Source organism: Bos mutus, chromosome 20, assembly GCF_027580195.1.
Source record: "Bos mutus isolate GX-2022 chromosome 20, NWIPB_WYAK_1.1, whole genome shotgun sequence".
NCBI lineage: Eukaryota > Metazoa > Chordata > Mammalia > Artiodactyla > Bovidae > Bos > Bos mutus.
In genome coordinates, this window is record NC_091636.1 from 35,262,677 (window position 1) to 35,289,555 (window position 26,879).

The window sequence follows — 26,879 nt, forward strand, 5'->3', positions numbered from 1 at the left end:
TTTCAAAAACTGCATGTTGTAATCTCAGTGGTAACCGCTGAAAGAATAGTTTTAAAAGCAGTAGAAGTATGAAGGGGGGAAAGAATAATAAAAAATAATTGTTTAGTTTTCAAACAGAGTCATGAAATCTAGAACTGTCAAGTCGGAAAAACAATTAGGTGATAGACATAAATATTCATATTTTGAAAGTCAAATCATATATTTTTCAAAATTTTATTAAAGACAAAGATCTTATTTTCCTTTCTGAAAAAGTAATGTGTGTAAGTAGGCAAAAACATAATGCATTTTTGTATACTTATTTTGTTTTTTTGACAGCTGCTTTGTGATATTGGCCACAGTGAAGAAAAACTGGGTTTTAACTATGAGGATATCATAATTTGGTAAGTTCAGTTCCCTTCTTCATATCTTCTGAATTTTTAGTAATTTCAGTTTTAGTAATTTTAAACTAAAAATAGGTTACTGTAACACCTTGTATTGATTTTATATAAACAGTTGTGTGAATGTTAGAAAAATTTAGGATCTCCAACATTTTTAACATTTTCAACTGTTATCCTATTGTAATTTTCAAATACATATAATCAAAACTAATGTTGAAAAGTACCTGGACTTCTACAGTCTTAACTTCTAAATTAAACACAGTAAAAGTTCTCATGTTATTCCGAAGAGCAAGAAGAACCTGTATAAATCTCTACATCTCACCTAAGACAACATGTGCTTATTGCAAACCTTATTTGCTCAAGCCTACCAAGAAAACCATCTTTTTGGTATGCTTAGGAATTAAAATTGGTATAAATAGTCTCTTCCTACTGTCATTATAAAGCATTTTTATTTATTGGCTTAAACCAGTGATTCTTTGAAAGCAGTGAAACAGGTAGGTGAATGGAGAGTGATAGATTGTAGAGGCATATGTGATACAGCCTTAAAAAGGCATGTATAATTTCCCTTTATTTTTATAAAGTACAGAAGGTAGGGATATACCAAAGAGGCACAAATTAAAAAACAACATTAGTGAAGTACCATGGCTTACAGTGAATAATTTTTATATGTTTAAAATGATGAGTATCTTTGCTTATTTCAGCTGAGGTATTTGATACCACAATTTTGTGTGTATTTGAAACTCATGTAGCATGACTTTTTGTTTTCATATAGCTTGCGGTTAGCTTTATTGAATGAAGCAAAAGAAGTGCGGGCAGCAGGGCTTCGAGCTCTTCGGTATCTCATCCAAGACTCCAGTATTCTGCAGAAGGTGCTAAAATTGAAAGTGGACTATTTAATAGCTAGGTAATTTTCTTAGAGCCCTCTGTTTTTATATATTTTTAAAATCATATATTAAGTTTTAGCATACCTATCATAAAGTATAGAGATTTTTAGTGTAAAACCTGTAATTTTTACAGGTAGATACAACCAAGTACCCTATTATCCCAAATAAGATATGAAACATTTTCAGTATCCCAATCAAGTTCTCTTGTGTCCCCCAATCAGTAGTAAACATGGCTCTGACTGTTCTCATTTTAGACTAGATTTTCTTATTTTTGAGTATCATATATTGGAAGTATATATTACTCTTTTCTTTCCTTAATGTTATCTGTGAGATTTATCCACGTTGATTTAAAAAAAAATTCCATGTAGTATTTCATGTTATAAATAGAGTATAATTGATTCTGTTGATTTTTTTTTTTCTTGGTTGTTTTCAGTGTTTGACTATTTTGAATAAAGTTGACCTGAACTTTATTGCACAAGTTGTTGGTGGATATTGTGCGCTCATTTCTTTTAGGTACATATGTAGGAGTGGAATTGCTGGGTGATAAATTTTTATGTATATTTAACTTAAGTAATAAGTTCCGTGGTAGCTCAGACAGTAAAGCATCTGCCTACAAAGTGGGAAACCTGGTTCGCTCCCTGGGTCAGGAAGATCCTCTGGAGAAGGCAGTGGCACTCCACTCCAGTACTGTTGCCTGGAAAATCCCATGGATGGAGGAGCCTGGTAGGCTACAGTCCATGGGGTTGCAAAGAGTCGGACATGACTGAGCAACTTCACTTTCACTGCCGTGCAGTTTTCCAAAGTGGTTGTACTGATTTCCATTCCTATCAGAAATACTTGGTGTTCCAGTCTCTCCATATTCTTACCAGCATTTACTATTTTCAGTTTCTAATTATACCTTTTTTGCTATGGTTTTCATTGTGAGTTTCATTGTGCTTTTAATTTCCATTTCCCTTTCATTTGCCTGTTGACTGTTTGTGTATCCTATTTGTTTTTTGCTCATTTGTAAATTGGATTGTCTTATCTTTTTGTGTAGGAGTTCTTGATGTCTTCTGGATATGATTCCTTTAGAGTATACTAATTGAGAATGTCCTCTCCTAGTCAGTTTACTTTATCTTCTTACTCTTCTTAATTAATAAAATCCAATATAGCAGTCTTTTATTTTATGGTTAATGAGTTTGGTCTTTGGAAGAGAGGTCTCTTTGATCTCTTCTGAAGGGTTTATTCCTTATATGTTGAAATAATTGTCAGGTCATGATTCATTTTTATCAATATCCAATAAATATTAGAGGCATTTAGTGAAAAGATTTTCCTTTTGTGTTCTAAATTAGTTTCATTTTTGTTGTAAGTCAGGTAATTGATAAGTATGGATCTATTTTTGCTTTCCCTATATTCTTTATTTGGCCTGTTTGTTCTAGCTCTGTTTTCTACCAGTTTTAAGTGTCTGTAGCTTGACAGTAAGTTATTTGTTAGTGTAAGTCCTCCTTAAGTAAAGAAGTTTTTGGGTTATTTTCAGTTCTGTATTTCCATATGAATTTTAGAATCAACTTGTCCATTTCCATCAGACTTTCCTAGGTACTAATAGTAATTGCATTGAAGCTCTGGATTAATTTGGGGTGAATTAACATTTTAATATCAAATCTTCTCAGTTTATTTATTTGGAACTTTAAATTCTCTCAACATTTTGTAGTTTTCTAGCAGAGGTCTTGCACATATTTGTTAGGTTTATCCTAAGGCATTTATTCGGGGAAGGCAATGGCACCCTACTCCAGTACTCTTGCCTGGAAAATCCCATGGACGGAGGAGCCTGGTGGGCTGCAGTCCATGGGGTCGCTAAGAGTCGGACATGACTAAGCGACTTCACTTTCACTTTTCACTTTCATGCGTTGGAGGACGAAATGGCAACCCACTCCAGAATTCTTGCCTGGAGAATCCCAGGGACGGGGGGAGCCTGGTGGGCTGCCGTCTGTGGGGTCGCACAGAGTCGGACACGACTGAAGCGACTTAGCAGCAGCAGTAGCAGCAGCAAGGCATTTATTACATGATAGTGTTAATGTAATTTAAAATTTTTTTTCATAGTTCTCTCTGCTAACATATAGAAAAATAATTGTAGGGTTTTCTTTTTGTATATTCTTATCTCAGTGATCTTGCTAAATTCATTTTTAAATTTTAATTGTTTTTAAGTTTATTTTATTAGAGTTTCTATGTACATTAGTATTAGTTGCAATTGATGACCATTTTATTTCTTTCTTTCCAATTCTTATGTTTTTCTTTTCCTCCTTATTGCTCTGGTTAGAATATTGCACTGACTAGAAATGGTAGTTGGATAACTGTTTTGCTCCTGAACTCGTTGAAATTGTTCGGCTTTTGCCATTGTTTATGATACTTTTTGTAGATTTTTGGTGGATTTCTTTATGTTTCTTGTTTGTATTCCTGAGGTAAACACCATTTGCTCATTATGTCTTTTTATTTTATTTTTAATTGTACTTGATTTGCTAATAGTTTGTGGAAAAATGTTTGCAATTATGCTTATGAGAGGTATTGGCCTATTTTTTCCATTTTTCTGATCTTGTTTGATCTTGGTATCAAGAGTATGTTTATAAAACAACTTTTGAAATATTTCTCTCTTTATATTCTCTGGAAGAATTTTTATAAAAACTCATCTAATATACTGTTTTTTACCGTACATGATCAGTAGAATTCACCAGTGGATCTTTCTGGGCCTGTGGGTTTTTTTTTTTAAGGCAGTTTTAATATTATAAAGTCAGTTTTTTTGTTTGTTTGTTTACTGGCATGATACTATTCACATTTTCTACTTCCTCTGTCAGTTCTTTATATATTTTGAAGCTTTGTTATTGCATTCATATTTAGAATTTCTCATTGGGCTAATTGTTTTATACTTAGAAAAATGTGTCTATTTCTAGTAATACTTCTTTTATGAGTGTTCTTGTTATCTGATACTAAGATAGCTATACTGACTTTCTATTTCTTTTATTTAGGATTTGCACAATATATCCTTTTTTGTCCTTTCACTTTATTTTTCTTTTTCTTAAAAATTTAAGTTTCTCTCCTGTTAACATCATACATATTTTTTAAAAATCTAGTTTGACCATTTTTGTCTTTTGATTGGTGTATTTAGACTATGTCTAGTGGTTTTTATATGCAGCGTCTATGGGCTTTATCTAATGTAATTATATATATATATATGTTTATGAATTTGTCATCTTGCTATTGTTTTTCATATATACTTGTCTTTGCTATCTTGCTGTTCATATTCTGCTTGCCACATTTATTTTTTGGTCTTTCATGTGTCCTTTTTTGCTTCTTTGGGAAAAAATCAAGATTTTTTTTTCCCTCGTCTATTAATGTATTGGTTTTAAAGCCTTTTCTTCTTTAGCAGTTACCCTAGAGATTACATTTATCCTTGGTATATTAAGGTTTGCCACTTTTATTACAGCCAGAACCTCTTACAGTTTGACCATATTACCTCCCCTCTTGTCTTTTGTCATGTTACATTTTTATTTCTATATATATTTGTAAACCCACAGGATAGTCCTGTTAATTGTATTAAATTGGAACTCTTGATCTTTACCTATGTTATTTACTCATTCCAATATTCTTCCTTCTTGCATTTCTACACTTCTATCTTGGGTCACTGTCTTGAATTCCCATTACTGTTTTCTTGTAGTATAGGTATACTGGAGTTGAAATCTTTCATATTTTGTCTGTAAATCCTCTATTTACCTTCCCACTTGAAGGCTATTTTTTTTGATCAGTTACTTTTTTTCAGTGCTTTAAGTTACTGTGTTCTGGATTTTGTTTCTAAGTAAGTAGTTTCTCTTGTTGCTTCTTGTAAGTGGTAATGTCTTTTTCTCCTTTGGCTACTTTAAAGACTTGTCTGTTACTTTTCTCTCCTATGCCCTGATACTCCAGCTATACAGTGTTGAATCTTTACACTGTGCCACATGTCTGTGATGCCCTTACTGTAACATTATTTTCGTATTTGGTGTTGTTAACCTTTGTGCTTTCTACTAATCTGTTTTTTTTTTTTTTTCTTCCATTGTGTTAGTAAATCAGTCTCTTGAATTTTGAATTTCAGTTACTGTATTTTTGTGATTTATATATTACTTAAACATTCTAGATCTCTGCTTTATTTATTTTCTTGGACATAATAGTCATAGTTATTTATAGATCTCTTACAACAGTTCCAATATGTGAATCACTTGAGTTTTGTTTCTGTTGTCATTTTCTTGGATTTTGGCTACTTGACCTCTTTTTTTTTTTGTCTTAAAGCATATTTCATATTATTACGTGATAGGATGTGAACATTGTATATTAAAAATTTTTGGCTCTTGGATCATGTTATTTGTAGACTTATGCTTTATTCTGGAGTGTTGATTTATTACACTGATTCTGTTAAAATTTGTTTTTTCCCTTGCCTTGGCTAGGAAGTGTCTATTGAGAATCTCAAGTGAAAATGTGAATGTTTAGCAGAACCACTTCATCTTGATCAGCCTCAAGCCCTAACATGTTTCTTACAGTATTATATACCTGCTAAAATTTCTACTCAGTTATCTGGCTGCTCAGCTGTAGCTTTTTGCTTGGTTTTTTGGACTTTAACCCTGCATTTGCACAACATAGAAATAGGCAAATGTCTTGGAAAGAAGATTGCATGCAGATTCTTGCTTACTCTTCTATTTTCGTTTCTCTGAGATTTTTTTCCCCCTGAAGTCTCAGCCACTTTGGCTGTGCCAGTTCAGTCTCTACACAGTACAGCAAGATTTTTGTTTTTTTTTTAGGACTCTATTCACTTAAAACTGGAAATTGACAGGTGTCCCCAGATACAAAACCCGAGTGAATATGGAGCTTGTGCTTTTTTCCAGGGATTATTATCCATTGCCTTTTCACAGTTGCTTTATAAAGTAACATATTTAACCTTTATAGTTATCATTGGCAGGAGGATTGTTCAGATCTTTTGTGGCCAGAAATAGAATCCTGTGTCTATTTACTTTTTGATAAAATTGTTTTAGATTAATTATATTCAGATAGCAGAAATGCTTTTTGTTTTTTTTTTTTTTTATTTTTTTTTTTAGAAATGCTTTATGAATAGCAAGTTATCTATTTATCAATAGGTAAAATATTGATTAGAATAGTGAACTGTCTAAACATAAGTAAGAATGAATTATTCTGCCACATAAACCAAAGCTCTTTAGAAATTGAATAATGAACTTTACAGAGAAATGTCAGTTAAGTCATATTTGAGCATTAATTTTTGAAGTACATTCACATTTCAAATTATATTTTAGTAAAATAGAGTTGTTATGACTAATGTAAGACTTTTAACATAGTCATGCAAAATTTAGGCTGTGGTTAAAATCACAATTAAACTAAAACTAGGTTTGAAATGCTTTTCCTTCACAATTTTTAAAAAATATCTGTGAACTTTTATCAAAGATAGGTGAATATCTTTTTCAGTAGATTTCTGATATTTTGCTTTATAAATAGTTTATTATTTCCGTATAGATGTATGTAATTCTGTAAATTACTTCCTATATTCTTTCTTGGAGTTTTAAATGAAATAGTTTCGATTTATAATAAGTATTTATAACTGGAAATATTAAATATCTGCTGGTACTGAAAAATTACATATATTAACATTTAAAAATACTGTATTGACATGAACATCGGTCTGTCTGATCATGGTATTATACAAAAATTTGTTTAATAAGATTTTTATCAATAATTAAATATTTTATATATTCTTTAGGTGCATTGACATACAGCAGAGCAACGAGGTAGAGAGGACACAAGCACTTCGATTAGTCAGAAAGGTAAGCTCCATGTCTGAGAGTAAAAGCAGATTTATGGCTTTCATGTTATGCATTTTACAGTTTCAGATTTAGACTGTCTTGTGAAATCTATTAAAATTTAAAGACTGAATTCTCATTAAACATTTTTATTTTGTTGAAATGATAGGCATTAAGTAGGTCCATTAAACTTCAAGGTAAGCATAGATATTTTGTGTAATTATTTTATGTGATTGGGTATAGCTGGGACAGTATTTTTAATAAAATCTCCATTGTAAAGAATATTTCTTCCTTTATTAGACATATAAAGAAATTACTGCTTTGATACATTATTGGAGAAAGAGGATTACTTGTGTGGCACCCCCATTTTGTCTTAATTATATACTTGGGGTTAATTCTGTTTAAATGAATGTCAAAGGTCACCAGCTGGTTGTTTTGAAGATGAATTTGGATACATCAGTAGACAATTGCAATAAACAATTCAGGCCATTGTACAGAATAAAAGGTCAAAATCTAAACTCTGCAAAAGAAGATGTTGAGGATAATCCATAATGCTTCTAATGATAGGCTTTCCAAGAGTTTTTCTTTAAATTGTTAATGTGATGCCCTAATGGCAGAGGAATAGACTAAATTAAGAGTTAATTTGGTTAGGGTATGGCTCATGTAAGAATTTTATCATCTTTCATTCTGAAGTATCATGTTTCATCTTAAAAATTTGTAAGACTCACGCAGTATATGTTTGTTTTAATGTAAAAATATCTAAAATTAGCAGTTAACATTTTTTAGCTCTTCTCCTCTTTCCCTACTTTTGAATTCAGCACATGTTCCATAATTGCAGAATGTTGAGTTTGTGCATTAACTTGACCCCCTCTTTCCTTTTCCTTCCAGTTGTCCAGCTTATGGTTAGTAATAGTACCCACAAGTGAGCATAGTAAGGAAGAAGCAAATGGATGAATTGTCTTCAAAGAAACTTGTAGTTCTAGTTAAGAGTGATATTGGAGATAGATTAAAAAAATGTTTGTTATAGGGTAAAAATTGCTATGTGGGCATCATGATTTGACTCTTCATATTTAAATTTAAAAATTAGATTTATGTTTCCTTACTCATACAATCTTTCCTACTGCAGTAATTTTGAGAATTCAAGATAAAAAAACAAAATATGTTTCTGAAAAACCTAGAAATAACTCTTTGGTTATTTGAGTTATATATATGTCAGTATTTACTTACTAGGAATTTAAAGTGAGAAATTTAAAGATATATTAACATATTAAAAATTCATTATAAGTAAACAAAAATAACATTTTTATAAAAATAACTTTTTCAAAAAGAAAATTTATGACTAGAGTGGCATTATTTTAGATTTATACAAATTTCTGTAGCGTTTGTCCTGATAAAAGATAGCTGGATTGTCATATTTGCTTCTATATCCAATCTCTTGTGATTTCACATGCATTGAAGCCTCTGGAAAAATTCCATATGTACTTGTGAGAGTAAAAAAGACAAATAATATCTTTGAATTACTATGAAAATAGTTTTGACTTTGCAGAATCTCTGAAAATATTCTAGGGACTGTCAGTTTTCTGTACCACAATTTGAGAGTTGCTGCCTTAGAAATAGCATTCAGGTGGAAAAACAAACCCAAATGGATTCAATTCAGCTTCTTTGAATTCTTCTTTGAATTCTTTAGTGAATACACTAAATATTTTCTTTCAGTTTTGTTCAATGTTTTATGTAAGTTACCATTTAATTTGTAAGTAGCCCAATAAAAATAAGCAGACCCTTGAAGCAATTTAGTAATGCCATAACAAAAATATAATTTTGTTATCTTTTAAAGAACAGAGTAATTTGAGGCAGGTATCATTTGTGGATCCAAGGGCAAGAAAAATTGCTTGTACCTGGTGGTAAAAACAGGCTCAAATCAAGAGTTGTGTCGTAGAGCTCCTTGGTTTAGCTAAAAGCAGTTAGTTTAAAAGGGAAAGCATGCTTGCGAATCAACAGTGGCCTCTAATGGCCAGAGGAACTATAATTTCACTAATACTTTTTAACAATCAAAGCATGTATTTCTTTTTTGCAGCAACATCTTGACAACTGAGTTAGTAGAAATTAATGTTAATAATATAATTGCTAGGTCAACTGTGGGTTTTTTGTATGCATTTAGAACAGTTTTTAAATTTTCAATGAAAGTATTAATGTTTTATAGAGCTTCCCAGGTGGCTTAGTGGTAAAGAATCTGCTTGCCAGTGCCAGAGACTTGCGTTCAGTCCTCGGGTCAGGAAGATCCCTGGAGAAGGAAATGACAACCCACCCCAGTATTCTTGCCTGGGAAATCCCATGGACAGAGGAACCTGTCAGGCTACAGTCCATGGGGTCACAGAGAGTCAGACATGATTTAGTGACTAACCAACAATTAATCTTTTATATTTTAAAGGAAAAGCAAAAATACCTGTTGCTTTTGGATAACTTGCTTTATGAATAATTCAGAATACTCATGTTACTTTTTATTCTTTTTCACCTGTTTCATTCTTTTAGGGAATTTTTTTGTTTGCTTGTTTTTTTTCAATGTGTTTAATTTTTTTTTTCTCTCTCTCTAATCCAGGTAATCCTTCCTGATTCTTACCGCTCTCATTTTCTATTATTATTTTCCCACTGAGCAGCCCTTGCTACTCTTTATCCAATTTAAATTCTTCTTGGTGGTGGGTTAGTCGCTAAGTCCTATCTGACTCTTGTGAATCCATGGACTGTACTCTGCCAGGTGACTCTGTCCATGGGGATTTCCCAGGCAAGAATACTATTGGAGAAGGAAATGGCAACTCACTCCAGTGTTCTTGCCTGAAGAATCCCAGGGACGGCGGAGTCTGGTGGGCTGCCATCTGTGGGGTTGCACGGAGTCGGACACGACTGAAGCGACTTAGCAGCAGCAGCAGCAGGCAAGAATACTGGAGTGGGTTACCATTTCCTTCTCTAGGGATCTTCCTGACCCAAGGATCAAAGCCAGGTCTCCTGCATTGATGGAGGTCTCCTGCATTGCAGGGGGATTCTTTACCAACTGAACTACGAGGGAAGCTCTTACTTCCTGCCTAATTAGGCTATTATTCATACATCATTTCTTTATTCATGCAGTATAAATTTACTGGGCTTCCCTTGTGGCTCAGCTGGTAAAGAATCTGCCTGCAGTGCGGGACACCTGGGTTTGATTCCTGGGGTGGGAAGATCCCCTAGAGAAGGGAAAGGCTACCCATTCCAGTTTTCTGGCCTGGAGAATTCCATGGACTGTATAGTCCATGGGGTCGCAAAGAGTCGGACATGACTGAGCGACTTTCATGTTCAACATTCATGAATTTAATATATCTCACATTTTTTTTTAATAGTTGAAAGGGATTGAGTTAAAGGAATCACTTGCCCTTGATACACAGCAGGATATTGGTTAAACCAGAGTGAAAAACCCAGTTCTCCAAATTTCCAAACCTGCACTGGCTCATGAATCCTTTTGGTATTAAGCACAACCTGCTTTTCTTGACATTCAGAGCTCACTTTTTGGCCAACCAGTTACTATGACCTATCTCATTATTCCATTAGCTTTAGACAAGCTGCCTTTCACCACTGCTATGATCATTGCTTGTGTCCTACTCTTTTCATTTCCACCACTTTCTACATTAGATTCATCTTACAGTCTTAGCTGAAATTTTAAATATTTACCCTAGAAAAGTAGACTTCTCTGGTGGCTCAGATGGTAAAGTGTCTGCCTGCAATGCGGGAGACCTGGGTTCCATCCCAGGGTCGGGAACATACCCTGGAGGAAGAAATGGCAGCCCATTCCACTATATTTGCCTGGAAAATCCCATGGACAGAGGAGCCTGGTTGGCTACTGTCCGTGGGGTCGCAAAGAGCCAGACACGACTGAACAACTTCACTATCTATCTATCTAGAAAAGTCAGTGTTTCTGTAATTTCTTTTATAACAGTTATACAAATTTATTACATACTTATGATCTTATATTTGTTGCATATATATATCTGTTCTATCAAGAGATGATTAAACTTTTATTTCAACAGATTTAAATTGAATGACTTTTCCCTCACTGATTGCTCATTGATTTGTAAGAAAAACATCCTCCAATTTACACAGAGTTTCTTTGCACATATTTTTCCTGGAAAATAAGAATGGTTTCATCTGTAAAAACTTTTAAATTACAGATACCCATTTTATAGCACTACACTTGAGATTCATAGATTAGAATTTAATACTTGAAATTCTAGAAATCATCAGATCATATGCATCCTCATTTACAAATGAGAAAACTAAGGCATTGAGAGGACTGATTTTCCAAGGTGACAGTTTATTAATGTTTGATTTGGCCCTGAAAGCCAGTTGGCCACCTCTTTTTAGAATATGTTGCATATGTCTTAATAGTCCTTATAAGTGTAATAATAGATCAGTAAGTATTAAAATACAAATAGTCATAGGATATGAGAATTTTCTCACCCAGAAAGATCAGTTTCTTATACCTTTTTCCTTTCTTCTCCTTTCTTCTCCATTTTTAATTAATGAAGGATACTATTTAGAAGGAAATGTGGAAGATTTTATAGATTTTAAAATTATTGGATACTTATATATTTTATGTCATGGAGCAGTATTCTGTACTTTCATATGAACCTTGTCATACATTTACATGTACTCTACCCAACATAGATCTTTCCTTTGAATCTCTAAAGGACCTAACTGGATATCAATTAAGTTATATTGTATCCTCTAATTGTGTCATGATACAAGTCTTATTTTTCAGAAGAATTCTGAATATAGTTATATCTAGGAAAGGTTGATTATCCCCAATATTTATTACCACCCAAACTGAAGAAAACATTTTCATCTACTCCCACTCTAAGGACCTGTTATTTTGAAATACTTCATCTAACAAATAGTCTTTTATTTATTAAACAGTAATAGCTACATAATTTTTCCTTGTTTTCCAAATGGAAGATATATGTTATCTGTTTTCAGTATTCCAAATGTTATTGCCAATTAAACTTTTCATTTAAAGTGAGATTCAACAAAAGTTTTTATCACCAGGGGTATAATGTTTCCAGCACAGTTTTTGAAATATTAGAAATAGATTATGGAGGGATTCCTGCCTACTCTGAAATAGCAAATAATCATGAGTGAGCTCCCCATGACCGGGATCTAAGGGTGGCCTCTAAGAGCTGAGAGCAGTCACCACAACAATCCGAAAGAAAATGAGGACTTAAAAAAAAAATAGATTATGGATTATTAAACTTTGGCTTTCAGTATATCAACTAATGATAGTTAGAGATGGGGGATTATTATGTTTCATTTTACTGCAGTCAAAGTAAGAAAGAATGAGGGCCCAAATCAGAGTTTGAAAGTGGAAAGAATTGGGTTAATGAGGTAAATTGATAGGATGGAGTGGTGACTATATATGAAGAAAGGGTCAGGAATGTAATAATATAGAAGTATGTTGACAGCTATTGTCACCACTGGTTTAGTTTGTCTGGTTACTGAAACGTTGTTTAAAATAGAATTAAGCTTTTTTTTTTTGCCTTTTCATTCTATTCATGAGGAGCCTGGCATGTTGCAATTCATAGGGTCACAAAGAGTCAGACAAGACTTAGCGACTGAAAAACAACAAGAGCTCCTCTTATCCTCTAGAATAAGCTCCTATTCTGGAGGAATTTAGAGTCTCTGAAAGATTATATCTTGTTAGTCAACTAATTTATAGTCTGGACTATTATGGGAAAAAAGTCAACACTGTTTTCCATGGTAATGATTAACATTTATTGTATCAAATATCTGTTGTATTAGCCCTTTGACATGTTCATATGAAGCAGAAGATTAAAATTGATGCCTTGGTCTTAAAAATATTTTGTGGTCTTAAACACCTCTGTCTGAACAAGATAGGTTTTGAAAATGTATTAGGAAATAATTTCTTTTTCTAATTTCTCCGTTACAGATGATTACTGTGAATGCTTCCTTGTTTCCTAGCTCTGTGGCCAACTCATTAATAGCAGTTGGAAATGATGGACTTCAAGAAAGAGACAGAATGGTTCGAGCATGCATTGCCATTATCTGTGAACTAGGTCAGAATTATTCTTTGAGTAATAAAAATACAGTATTTTAGAAAGAATATATAACACTTTTAATGTGAATTATTTAGGTGTTGGTTAAAAATAAGAATATGAAAAAGTAGGACATTCCTGATAGGGAAGTAGTGGACTTGCTGTTTAAACAGATTATTTCAAAGAGACATTTAAATTCTACAGATTTTAAAAGTTACTCATCATGAAATTTAAGATAAAGGAATTGTCCAAATTCCAGTAATTAGAATAGAATCTCTTAAAGTGTGATTCTCAGACATTAGTTAACCACACTATGCATCTTGATGTGAATGAAAAACAATTCCCTATGTATTAAAAAAAGAATTCTAAATACAGGATTAAAGAGTTAAATGTGGAAAATATGAGGAGAAAAATGGATGACTTTTTTCTGATTTTAAGGAAAGGGAGTTTTGAATTATCGAAAGAAATCAAACATTTCATCAGCTGTAGATTTTATTATAAGGAGGTAAGAAAACATGCCATGCCAGAACAAAGAAAAAATAAATATAACAAATATGATAGGTAAAGAACTTATTTATATACAGATCAGTAGGAAAAATAAGTAATTCTCAAAGAAATGCATGGCTAATCAAAGTATTTTAAAGTTTAAAAGTTAAATCTCCCATATAACCAATTAAATATAATTTTAAATGACAAGAGAAGATCATATTTTTCCCCACTGAAATGGTATAGGTTACATTCACTCTAGATAAAATAAATAAATTAATAACAAAATTTAAAGGAACAGAAGAGCCAATCCTTTCATTGAGAGTCTAAAATGTACTGTCCACAATACCTGTTGGTTTAAAGAGAAAGTCAGAAATTTGATCAAGAAAATTTTTAAAAATCATGAAGATTTGACTACCTATCAATAAGTGGAATTCCTGGAAAGTCATATACTCAAGTTAACTTTTCATTAGAAGATACTTTTATAATTATGCAAAACATAGTGAAAATAGTGAGTGAACCCAAGAAATAGAAACGGAGGAAAAAAAGTCAATTTTAAGATAAGCAAGAGGAAAGCAATAATAATTTTCAGTCTTAGTGAACAAGATAATTTAATCTGTGTTAATTGGAGGAAGAAAATGATAGACACTATTGTTTTAGATACACAGATTGTTTGAAAAATGCAAAGGTCAGAGAAAGAAAAGGTTAATAGGATAAGGAAGAGAATGTAATAGGAATTTTGAAAAGTATGAGATGAACTTTTTATATAATTGAAAATCTTATTGAAACGAATAGATTTTAATTTCCAGTTGACTCAAAGCAGAACACATGATGGATCACAAACCATTGAAGTACTTGATGAATTAACTGCCTCCAAAAAAGACTCATTCACTTCTGTCTTAAAATGTTGTTTCAAAGAACAAATAATTCTCATATACTGTAATCAAATTGAGAGCATTAAAAATGTGTAAATTTAGCAATTTTTTAAATGATAGTAACATTTTAAATATATAAACACACACATACCTACATAAAGTGAAATAATTAAGATGCTACTATGAGAACATTTTTGAAAAATAATAAATGGAGGGGAAGGGTTTTTTTTTTCACATGTATTTAAAAAATCTTAAGCTAGGTTATTAAAGAAAAAATGAAAAAGAGTCAATAGTGGCTTACCCTTACACATAGAAAACTTCAGAAAGCATGCTGGGATAATTGAATAAACACTTGAAAAAAATTGAGTTTATCAATATTAAACCAGAGTCTATTTCCTGAGAGATTTAAACTGAAATGTTCACCATGAATTCAGTTAAAGCACACATGTGTGTGTGCGTGCATACAAAGAGAATGCCTGATCTTTGAAGTAAGGGAGGAATTTCTGAGCTTAAAATCTAAAGTTAAATTAGAAATCAGCTAAAAGATTTGAAACAGATAAAGGGCTAATCTTTCCCCTATATAAAGAACTCCTGGCAGTTGACAGGAAAAAACTTTTCAGTAAAACATGGACAAAGGATATGAAAAACCAATTCAGAAGACACTAAGAAAAAAAATTTTTGTCCATGTTTTACTGAATAGTAGAAACTTTTTTCAGTCAGAAAGCTCAGTTTTAAAATAAAATCCCAGATTTCTGATTATTTTTTAATTATTCCCTATGTAATATGTTAAGTTTTTCTTCTTTATTTTAGCACTTCAGAATCCAGAGGTGGTTGCCCTTCGAGGTGGACTGAACACCATCTTGAAAAATGTGATTGATTGCCAATTAAGTCGAATAAATGAGGCTCTCATTACTACAATTTTGCACCTTCTTAATCATCCAAAGACCCGACAGTATGTACGAGCTGATGTCGAATTAGAGGTAGGATCTTTAATATTCTCTTGTAATTTTAAAATATGACTTTAAATACATACTCTTACTTTGAAATTTTATTTGAAATTTTGAAGTTAATAGATGCAGCACAGCATTAATTATTAAACCTAAATTAACTAATAAGTTTGGCTTATTCCAGCAATATTTTATCACTCATTCAATTTGGATTGAATTGAAAGAATTCTCAAGAATATTTCATCAACATGTGAAGTTTATTCGTTTCTTTATTATCTGTGAAAACTTGATTGAGCAAATTTGAGCACAATTAAGGTTTCATAGACATTTACCTGGAGAAGGAAATGGCAACCCACTCCAGTGTTCTTGCCTGGAGAATCCCAGGGATGGCAGAGCCTGGTGGGCTGCCGTCTATGGGGTCGCACAGAGTCGGACACGACTGAAGCGACTTAGCAGCAGCAGCAGCAGACATTTACCTGTTTATTTAAGAAGACAACTTCTTTTTAAGGACTGCAGTGTGTTAATTGTATGGGAATAGCTTCTGCTAGTTATGTACTATTTATTTATTAAACCATGCTAAAATTTTCTGAACTTGGGAGCACTTGTTGGCAACTAATGGCCATATAGAATTGAAAAAAATAGAATAAATATCTTTTTAAAAACACACTGTTGTTTTTCTGTTTTTACTAATTCAGTGTTGTTTTTTCAGTTAGTCTAAAATAGTAAGGCTATTTTTGTATAATAAACTGTGTAGTAGAGTTTGGAATAAAATTATCCCAAGCTGTGTTCTTTCTTTCTCTCCCCCTGTCATTTTTGGCCTTGTCTTGTAGCTTGTGGAATACTTAGTTCCCTGACCAGAGACTGAACCTGGGCCCTTGGCTATAGAGTGCAGAGTCCTAACCTCTGAACCACCAGAGAATTCCCACAGACTATTCTTATAGTTTATTTGTGTGAATATATTCAATATTACATTGTTGTCCATTGCAGATATTATTCAGAGTAAGCTTACTATGTTTGTATTTGGGTGTGAAATTATGCAAATTATGAAAGATTTATTGTTCCCTACTTTGCCTGTTTAGATCATTTTATGAAACTTTCTTAAATGTTATAGTTCTGGTTTTATTAGGGCTACTAGAAATATTTTGATATTATAAAATTGACATTAGCTTGTATTATTAACAAATTTCAGTACAACTTTCTCCTTAATAAATGATTTTAAATACATTATTCATGGGCATCCAGTGGGAATGAGCTGGTATTTTTGATATTTCACAGTGTATTTTGCTTTAAGTGTTTTCTTTATCAAGTGGGGAAACTGCCTTTAAGATTGGAGAGATGATCACAATAAAGAAAGATGTGTATAGACCTGTTTTTTTTCTTTTACCTATATAATCATACAGCAGATTAGCAGAGCCTTTGTGTATATGAAAAAACCCTCAAAGAATACGGTGGACTTTTTAAGTACACTACCATCTTGGCTTCTTTCTTGTTTTTTCACAAATGTTAGTTTTTTTTTCTTTAACAAGATTCCCCTGGTGTAGCATAGTGATTGAGAGCTCAGGCCTTACAGATCTGATTTTGAGTTTTTTGTTCTATAACCTACTAGCTTTATGATGTGGGGCACATTATTAGCCTCTTTTGGATCCATTTTTCACTAGGTAAAATAAAAGTCATGGTTTTTACTTTAATTATTGTGAAGAATAAATACTATAATAATAATGGTAATAGTAATAACAACTAGCATTCTTGTAAAGCTTATAATAAGTTAGGTAATATTTCCAAGTGTTTTACATATATTCATTCTAATCTACATAAATGTTTTAGTTAGTACTTGACACATAATTAATATTCAGTAAATACTGATTGCCTTGGATATTAAATCATTATCATTAAGTTCAGTTCAGTCGCTCAGTCGTGTCCAACTCTTTGTGACCCCTTGAATTGCAGCACGCCAGGCCTCCCTGTCCATCACCAACTCCCAGAGTTCACCCAAACTCATGTGCATTGAGTCGGTGATGCCATCCAGCCTTTTCATCCTCTGTCATCCCCTTCTCCTCCTGCCCCCAATTCCTCCCAGCATCAGGGTCTTTTCCAATGAGTCAACTCTTCGCATGAGGTGGCCAAAGTATTATCTTCTACTTTATCGTTATCTTCATCCTAGAGTCTGCTGTTAAGAGAATCTTGTCCCCATTTTTATTAATTATATTTTTATAAATTTTCACTTTAATTTGATAACTTTTTCCTATTCTTAACATGTTCCAAATTCTGAAGCAATTCTGGATGAGTACTTAAAGATTTAAGTTCAAAACTTATGAAGTATGTAGAAAAAATACCCAGTCTCTCACTGCTGAAGAGAAAAAAAAGTGTGCTAAAATCTCTATTTATAGTTTTGGAGGTCCATTCTTTAGAAAAAGGAAAACCAAAGGTACACTCAAATCTTAACAAAATTGCAATGGTGTCTCAGTTTAACTCGGTGAGTAGAATAAGCTGATCACTCCCTTTAATTGACCTGACTACAGAAGAAAGGATGAACGGTCTCTAATGGAGATAACATCAGTTGGAACCTTTAATCAAATTTACAGTGTCCATCATTCAATCAAAAATTTGACTATGTAAATGAAAAAGGATACATGTAAAAGGTTATGACTGTGTAATTGAAAACTCAAAAGGAATTCCATAGACTCATATCCACAGGTGATTCAGATATTGCAGCCAGAGGGAAAAGATTTTAAAACACCCATGACTAACTTATTAAGAAAAATGGAGAAAAAGAAGAAAATAGATAAAATAATGGAAAATTTTACCATCTAATTGGAATATGAAATATAAATCAAATGGAGCTAGTATCAAAAAATATAATACCTGAAATTCTGAACTAGATGAAATTAAAAACTCATTTTGCACAAGAAGGTGTCATTAGTAAACTGAAAGAGAAGTCAAAAATCAAAGCATTTGCAGGTGGGTAATAGGAAGAAAATGAACAGAACAAAAGGGATAAAACATAATTGTTGTCTTTGGAAAAGAGAGAGAGAATGAGCAGAAGCAAATATCCAAAGAAACTGTGGTCAAGATTTTGTTTTTAAAACTGGTGAAACTTCATAAAGCTCAGAAAACTCAAGATAATATAAAGAAAACAACTTGTAGGTACATCATGGTAAGATTGTTGAAAACCAACATAACTAAAAATCTTAAAATCAGCTTGAGAAAGAAAGACTGCTTTCAAAGGAACAAATCTGACAGCCGATTTCCCAACAGAAATAGTAGAACCAGAAGACAGTAGAGTGGCATCTTTAGAGTGCAAAAGAAATAATGCCACCTCCCCAGAGAAAACGTTTTTCAAAAACAAAGGTAAAATAAAGATTTTTTAGACTAAAAAGACCCAAGGAAATCTAAAGAAACACTATTCTTTCTTGGATTCCTTGCCTTTATGTCATGAAGACAGTAATGTAGCCTATAATGAGGCACACATGAGAAGGAACTCAGCCTTGTTGATAACAATTTGCATGTTGTGAGTGAACCATCTTGAAGCAGATTCTACAGCTTTAGTCAAGCCTTGAGATGACTGTAGCCCTGACCAATATTTTCACTGTGATGTTATGATGGACCCTGAGTCATAACTGCACTGCTAAACTCTTCTGGAGTCCTAACTCACAGAAGCTATGTGAGATAATAAACATTTATTGTTATTTAAAAAATGAGACAGACACAGAGGAAGGTTAAAGGGACTCCTTGCTGCTGCTGCTGCGTCACTTCAGTTGTGTCCGACTCTGTGCAACCCCATAGACGGCAGCCCACCAGGCTCCGCTGTCCCTGGGATTCTCCAGGCGAGAACACTGGAGTGGGTTGCCATTTCCTTCTCCGATAAGGGCCTCCTTAGTCAGAACGAAAATGATCTGAGACAAGGAAATGCAAGAAAGAATGAAGGGTGGCAAAAAAAGGTACACATATGACTAAATATAAAAGACTACTTATTGCCAAAAGTAGTATTTGTAATGTCTTAAGTATTTTAAAATTCAGACCACAATAATGTAGTCAGTGCAGAGCAGGGGGGTTAGGTAAATGAATTATAGTAGTTTAAGTTCTGAAATACATGAGTTTATTACCAAGGTTGCTAAATACAAAGGACAATACACAAAAATAACTTAGATTTCTTTATACTAGCAACAAAAAGAATGGAATTTATAAAATAAAGACATTTAAATAATGTTCAAAAATAAGCAACACTAACATAGTGTTAGAAATCTGTGTAGTCATCTTGGCGGGAGATGGAGGGGGCTTTGATGATGCTAGTTACAGTGAGTGTGTTTAGTTTGAGAAAAATCTGTCAAACCTCACATTCGTGATTTGTGCACTGTTTAATAGGTACAATACCTGTCAATTTAAAAGTTCAAAAACTGTACATTAAAAGAAATCACTCAAATATATTCCTTGATGATGAGTTTAAAGAAATAAGCTCTTCAAATAAGCTCTAGTTGGGATTATTAAAGATACAGAGAAGTTGGATGAATTTTAGCTTGTTAAAGGAAGAGTGCATTTTATAAGGACTCTTTTCTTTTTCTTGCTTTTTCCTTTTATTAGCGAATTTTAGCACCCTATACCGATTTTCACTACAGACATAGTCCAGATACAGCTGAAGGACAGCTAAAGTGAGTACCATGTGTGTTGCTGTTTAAAATTTTTAGATTTGCCTGATTTGCATGTCAAGCCAGAGCAAAATTAGTTTAAGTAAATTTCCTATTTCATGGACTTATATTGTAGTTCTCTTGTAATTAACTATGGCTTAAAAAAATTAAGCTTTTGGGAAATTTAAAGACTGGGAATTAGTTTCTTATTTTAATAATCTAAGGTAGGTGGCAGTAGAAACCTAGACCTTTAATCATTTCTCTGCTGTACATTTGTTGTTGTTCAGTCACTAAGTCAGGTCTGACTCTTTGCGACTCCATGGACTGCAGCATGCCAGGCTTTCCTGTCCTTCACTGTCTCCCGAAGTTTGCTCAAACTCATCATGTCCGCTGAGTTGGTGATGCTACCCAACCATCTCATGCTCTTTTGCCCCCTTCTCCTCCTGCCCTCAGTCTTTCCCAGCATCAGGGACTTTTTCAATGAGTCTGCTCTACGCATCAGGTGACTGAAATATTGGAACATCAGCTTCAGCATCAGTCCTTCCAATGAATATTCAGGATTGATTTCCTTTAGGATTGACTGGTTTGATGTTGCTGCCCAAGGGACTCTCAAGAGTCTTCTTCAGCACCATTGTACATATTTTTAGCATAATTACATTGAAATGCTAAAAGAATCAAATAATAATGAGTAGAATGAAGAGCTGCCTTAAATTGAGTATGCAGAAAGATAAGCCATGTAGAATTTTGAGAGTAAGGTTAATAGGGAGATAAAAGGAGATAAAGATTATTTTCCAGAAATGAAGTAGGATGATTTTTCAGAGTCTTTTGGGAGAGAAAAGCACGTGTTCACTAGGAATGCTGGAATAATTATATTTAAATTGATTTAGAGGTCAAATAATACACTATCTGTGGAGTTTTGCCATTGACACAGTTCCAATAAATATGCTATCAGGTGTAGCATAGTAGGTTTGTTGAATTGCAGATATACATGTTTTCTTAATTCCTCCACTAAGTTTGGGAACATTGTAAATGGGCATATTTTTGTTGTTTTTCATTTTTCTCCAGAATTAAAAATAGCCGTTTCATATCTTGAAATACCTCCATCACTGTGGATGCATTGCGTGCTAACTAACATCATTTCCTGAGCTAAGAAATTAAGAATAGTTGTTCTCTAGTTAAGACTTCTCAGACTTTATTTTTGCTAAGTTATGAATTGAGATTCTTCAGCCCCTTTCTTTCTTGGCTCCCTATGACACTTGGGCATTCTCCTTACTGATGAAGAATGTATCCATTTTCTATTGCAGCATGACAAACCATTATAAATATAATGGTTTAAAATAGCATTAGTTTATTAGTTCACAATTCAGTAGGTTAGAGGTCTGGCATGGTTCTTATCTGGAGGTGTTAGTGAAGAATCCATTTATCTCTAAGGTCACTCAGATTATTGGCAGAATTCATTCCTTACTCTTGTACAACTGAAGTTCCTGTTTTCTTGATGTCAACTGGGGCCTTCTCTCAGCTTCTAAAGGCCACATTCTTGTCTTGGCACATGGCACTCTCCATCTTCAAACACAACAGAAATTCCTTGAATCTTTGTGCTTTGAATCTCTCCCTGACTTCCTCTTCTCCCTCCAGCTAGAGAAAGCTCTCCAGATCAAACCTACCAGATGATCTGCATATCTTAAGGTCTGTTGGGCTGTATGATATAAACATAATCACAGTCATGGCAGTGACACCATATTCATAGGGATTCAGGCATTAAGACCTACAGTCTTGAGAAGACAGGAGCATTTTTAGAATTTTGCCTACCAGGATAAGCAACAAATGAACCAGGGTACTTAGAGGTGTGGTTAGGTGGGAAGTATATTCCACCAAAATCCTATCTTTCCTGTTTGGTTCAATACTTTTCTTTCCTTAAGTTTCTGGAGTATGGGCAGTTTCTGTAGCATGGGTACATTATGGCTAGGGCATAAGGAAGTAGATGGGGTTTGTTTTGTTTTGTTTTTCAATAAAGCTACCAATTTATTGAATAGGTTAGAGGATGGGTTACCAGGCAGTCAATACAAGTGTGTCACAAACATTTTTAAGATAAGGAGCACCAAAAGTTTAGTCACACAGTTATCTAATTCTCATTTCTTCCACCACCCCATGTCCCCATTATAGTTTCTGTTACAGTCTCATGTTGATTAGTATAGCAGAGCTCAGTGTGGTTGGTCTGTATGTGGGGGGATATTTTTAACTATTTTGTTCCACTTTTATTTACCATTCTTTAATTTGATTTTCTTTCATTGTTCTCTATTTATGTCTTTTTTTTTTTTCCCCTTACCAACTGTCTAGATTTTTGTATTCTCAAATTGTTAAGAACTTTATTAGAAAAGTGAAAAATATGGCACAGAAAAGAAATGGGCTGTTGACAGGGTAGAGGTGGTTGAGGTAACATAAAAGTACATGATTGCTAATTAAGTAAAACTGGCCATGTGCCATACATGAACAGTGTTTAACAATGTAAATAGTTCTATTGGTTAATTGATTGTCATAAACTATTACATAGAAAGAAACAAGTGAGATGATTGGATACCAATTATAAAAGAAGAAAGTAGCTGGTAGTAGGCCCCAACTGACAGAGAACCAAAACCTCAGTTATACAACAGCAAGAGAGTGGATTCTGCCAACAGCCTGAATGAACTTAGAAGTAAATGAGTCAGATCAGATCAGTCGCTCAGTCATGTCTGACTCTTTGCAACCCCATGAATCGCAGCACGCCAGGCCTCCCTGTCCATCACGAACTCCCGGAGTTCACTCAGACTCACGTCCATCGAGTCAGTGATGCCATCCAGCCATCTCATCCTCTGTTGTCTCCTTCTCCTCCTGCCCCCAATCCCTCCCAGCATCAGAGTCTTTTCCAATGAGTCAACTCTTCTCATGAGGCGGCCAAAGTACTAGAGTTTCAGCTTTAGCATCATTCCTTCCAAAGAAATCCCAGGGCTAATCTCCTTCAGAATGGACTGGTTGGAACTCCTTGCAGTCCAAGGGACTCTCAAGAGTCTTTTCCAACACCACAGTTCAAAAGCATCAATTCTTCGGTGCTCAGCTTTCTTCACAGTCCAACTCTCACATCCATACATGACCACTGGAAAAACCATAGCCTTGACTAGACGAACCTTTGTTGGCAAAGTAATGTCTCTGCTTTTGAATATGCTATCTAGGTTGGTCATAACCTTCCTTCCAAGGAGTAAGCATCTTTTAATTTCATGGCTGCAGTCACCATCTGTAGTGATTTTGGAGCCCAGAAAAATAAAGTCTGACATTGTTTCCAGTGTTTCCCCATCTATTTCCCATGAAGTGGTGGGACCGGATGCCATGATCTTCGTTTTCTGAATGTTGAGCCTTAAGCCAACTTTTTCACTCTCCACTTTCACTTTCATCAAGAGGCTTTTTAGTTCCTCTTCACTTTCTGCCATAAGGGTGGTGTCATCTGCATATCTGAGGTTATTGATATTTCTCCCGACAATCTTGATTCCAGTTTGTGTTTCTTCCAGTCCAGCGTTTCTCGTGATGTACTCTGCATAGAAGTTAAATAAACAGGGTGACAATATACAGCCTTGATGTACTCCTTTTCCTATTTGGAACCGGTCTGTTGTTCCATGTCCAGTTCTAACTGTTGCTTCCTGACCTGCATACAAATTTCTCAAGAGGCAGATCGGGTGGTCTGGTATTCCCATCTCTTTCAGAATTTTCCACAGTTTATTGTGATCCACACAGTCAAAGGCTTTGGCATAGTCAATAAAGCAGAAATAGATGTTTTTCTGGAACTCTCTTGCTTTTTCCATGATCCAGCGGATGTTGGCAATTTGATCTCTGGTTCCTCTGCCTTTTCTAAAACCAGCTTGAACATCAGGAAGTTCACGGTTCACAGATTGCTCAAGCCTGGCTTGGAGAATTTTGAGCATTACTTTACTAGCGTGTGAGATGAGTGCAATTGTGCGGTAGTTTGAGCATCCATTTGCATTGGCTTTCTTTGGGATTGGAATGAAAATGACCTTTTCCAGTCCTGTGGCCACTGCTGAGTTTTCCCAATTTGCTGGCATATTGAGTGCAGCACTTTCACAGCATCATCTTTCAGGATTTGGAATAGTTAAACTGGAATTCCATCACTTCCACTAGCTTTGTTCGTAGTGATGCTTTCTAAGGCCCACTTGACTTCACATTCCAGGATGTCTGGCTCTAGGTCAGTGATCACACCATCGTGATTATCTGGGTCGTGAAGATCTTTTTTGTACAGTTCTTCTGTGTATTCTTGCCATCTCTTCTTAATATCTTCTGCTTCTGTTAGGTCCATACCATTTCTGTCCTTTATCGAGCCCATCTTTGCATGAAATGTTCCTTTGGTATCTCTGATTTTGTTGAAGAGATCCCTAGTCTTTCCCATTCTGTTGTTTTCCTCTATTTCTTTGCATTGATTGCTGAAGAAGGCTTTCTTATCTCTTCTTGCTATTGTTTGGAACTCTGCATTCAGATGTTTATATCTTTCCTTTTTCCTTTGCTTTTTGCTTCTCTTCTTTTCACAGCTATTTGTAAGGCCTCCCCAGACAGCCATTTTGCTTTTTTGCATTTCTTTTCCATGGGAATGGTCTTGATCCCTGTCTCCTGTACAGTGTCACGAACCTCATTCCATAGTTCATCAGGCACTCTATCTATCAGATCTAGGCCCTTAAATCTATTTCTCACTTCCACTGTATAATCATAAGGGATTTGATGTAGGTCATACCTGAATGGTCTAGTGGTTTTCCCTACTTTCTTCAATGTAAGTCTGAATTTGGCAGTAAGGAGTTCATGGTCTGAGCCACAGTCAGCTCCTGGTCTTGTTTTTGCTAACTGTATAGAGCTTCTCCATCTTTGGCTGCAAAGAATATAATCAATCTGATTTCCGTGTTGACCATCTGGTGATGTCCATGTGTAGAGTCTTCTCTTGTGTTGTTGGAGGAGGGTGTTTGTTATGACCAGTGCATTTTCTTGGCAAAACTCTATTAGTCTTTGCCCTGCTGCATTGCATATTCCAAGGCCAAATTTGCCTGTTACTCGAGGTGTTTCTTGACTTCCTACTTTTGCATTCCAGTCCCCTATAATGAAAAGGACATCTTTTTTGGATGTTAGTTCTAAAAGGTCTTGTAGGTCTTCATAGAACCGTTCAACTTCAGCTTCTTCAGTGTTACTGGTTGGGGCATAGACTTGGATTACTGTGATATTGAATGGTTTGCCTTGGAAACGAACAGAGATTATTCTGTCGTTTTTGAGATTGCATCCATGTACTGCATTTCTGACTCTTTTGTTGACCATAATGGCCACTCCATTTCTTCTGAGGGATTCCTGCCCGCAGTAGTAGATATAATGGTCATCTGAGTTTAATTCACCCATTCCAGTCCATTTCAGTTCACTGATTCCTAGAATGTTGACATTCACTCTTGCCATCTCCTGTTTGACCACTTCAAATTTGCCTTGATTCATGGACTTGACATTCCAGGTTCCTATGCAATATTGCTCTTTACAGCATCGGACCTTGCTTCTATCACCAGTCACATCCACAGCTGGGTATTGTTTTTGCTTTGGCTCCATCCCTTCATTCTTTCTGGAGTTATTTCTCCACGGATCTCCAGTAGCATATTGCACACCTACGGACCTGGGGAGTTTCTCTTTCAGTACCCTATCATTTTTCCTTTTCATAGTGTTCATGGGGTTCTCAAGGCAAGAAAACTGAAGTGGTTTGCCATTCCCTTTTCCAGTGGACCACATTCTGTCAGATCTCTCCACCGTGACCCGCCCGTCTTGGGTTGCCCCACGGGCATGGCTTAGTTTCATTGAGTTAGACAAGGCTGTGGTCCTAGTGTGATTAGATTGACTAGTTTTCTGTGAGTATGGTTTCAGTGTTTTTGCCCTCTGATGCCCTCTTGCAACACCTACCGTCTTACTTGGGTTTCTCTTACCTTGGGCGTGGGGTATCTCTTCATGGCTGCTCCAGCAAAGCGCAGCCTTTGCTCCTTACCTTGGACGGGGGGTATCTCCTCAGCGCCGCCCTTCCTGACCTTCAATGTGGAATAGCTCCTCTAGGCCCTCCTGCGCCCGTGCAGCCAATAATACCTAATTATTTAATAATATTAGTGAATATACAGCTTGTTGAGCTTGCTTGGTAGAATAAGTAGAATAAGCTTGCTCAGATAAGTTTGGAACAAGACTTTTGAAGTAAAGAGAACACATGTAGTAACAGAGGTTTATGTGGTAATTTTCTTTGCTAAAGGGCAGTCTTTTGACAGAGATGCTTCTTAAGCAGGGTGGTGGTGTTGCCAATGCTTACAGGTGTTAGTGAGCTATCTAAATTTTCAGAAAGAGCAGGAAAAGTAGAACTCAAAAAAGCGGAATTTATAATTTGTTTTAAAACATGAATTTCACATGTGGGAAGGCGTGATCAGTAAGTACATAATTGAGTAATTTGCTTTGAGGTAGATCTTATCTTTATTTTTTTAAATGTATTTTAAATTTCCTATGTAATACTTAAATATTAAGTAGTGATAGCTGTTACTCTGATATAGTAATAGGGCAAAACTAACTTTTTATTTAAACATTTAATTTGTTTGACTCTACCCCCACCCCATCCAACAGAGAAGACAGAGAAGCAAGGTTTCTAGCCAGTAAAATGGGAATCATAGCAACATTCCGGTCATGGGCAGGTAAGTTCCTCTGTGTTACTTTGTATCATATAAGACAAACTTGACTATTTTTTCAAATGTTAACTTATTGTAGCATCTCATTTATATG

General features: G+C 34.6%; 1 protein-coding gene across 7 annotated transcripts in view; it reads left to right on the plus strand.

Moving 5' to 3' along the window:
• The window catches only part of RICTOR (RPTOR independent companion of MTOR complex 2), a 141,811-nt gene that overhangs the window by 60,634 nt on the left and 54,298 nt on the right, over nt 1–26,879 (plus strand). For 6 of the 7 annotated variants that reach the window (XM_005907619.2, XM_005907620.2, XM_070357616.1 and 3 more), the window contains 7 exons: nt 316–380; nt 1,150–1,281; nt 7,029–7,092; nt 13,034–13,160; nt 15,311–15,480; nt 20,026–20,093; nt 26,724–26,791. In XM_005907619.2, coding sequence (XP_005907681.1) covers nt 316–380; nt 1,150–1,281; nt 7,029–7,092; nt 13,034–13,160; nt 15,311–15,480; nt 20,026–20,093; nt 26,724–26,791 — 694 coding nt within the window. The remainder of the gene's footprint in view (nt 1–315; nt 381–1,149; nt 1,282–7,028; nt 7,093–13,033; nt 13,161–15,310; nt 15,481–20,025; nt 20,094–26,723; nt 26,792–26,879) is intronic. The other variant, XM_070357619.1, reaches the window with a different exon arrangement.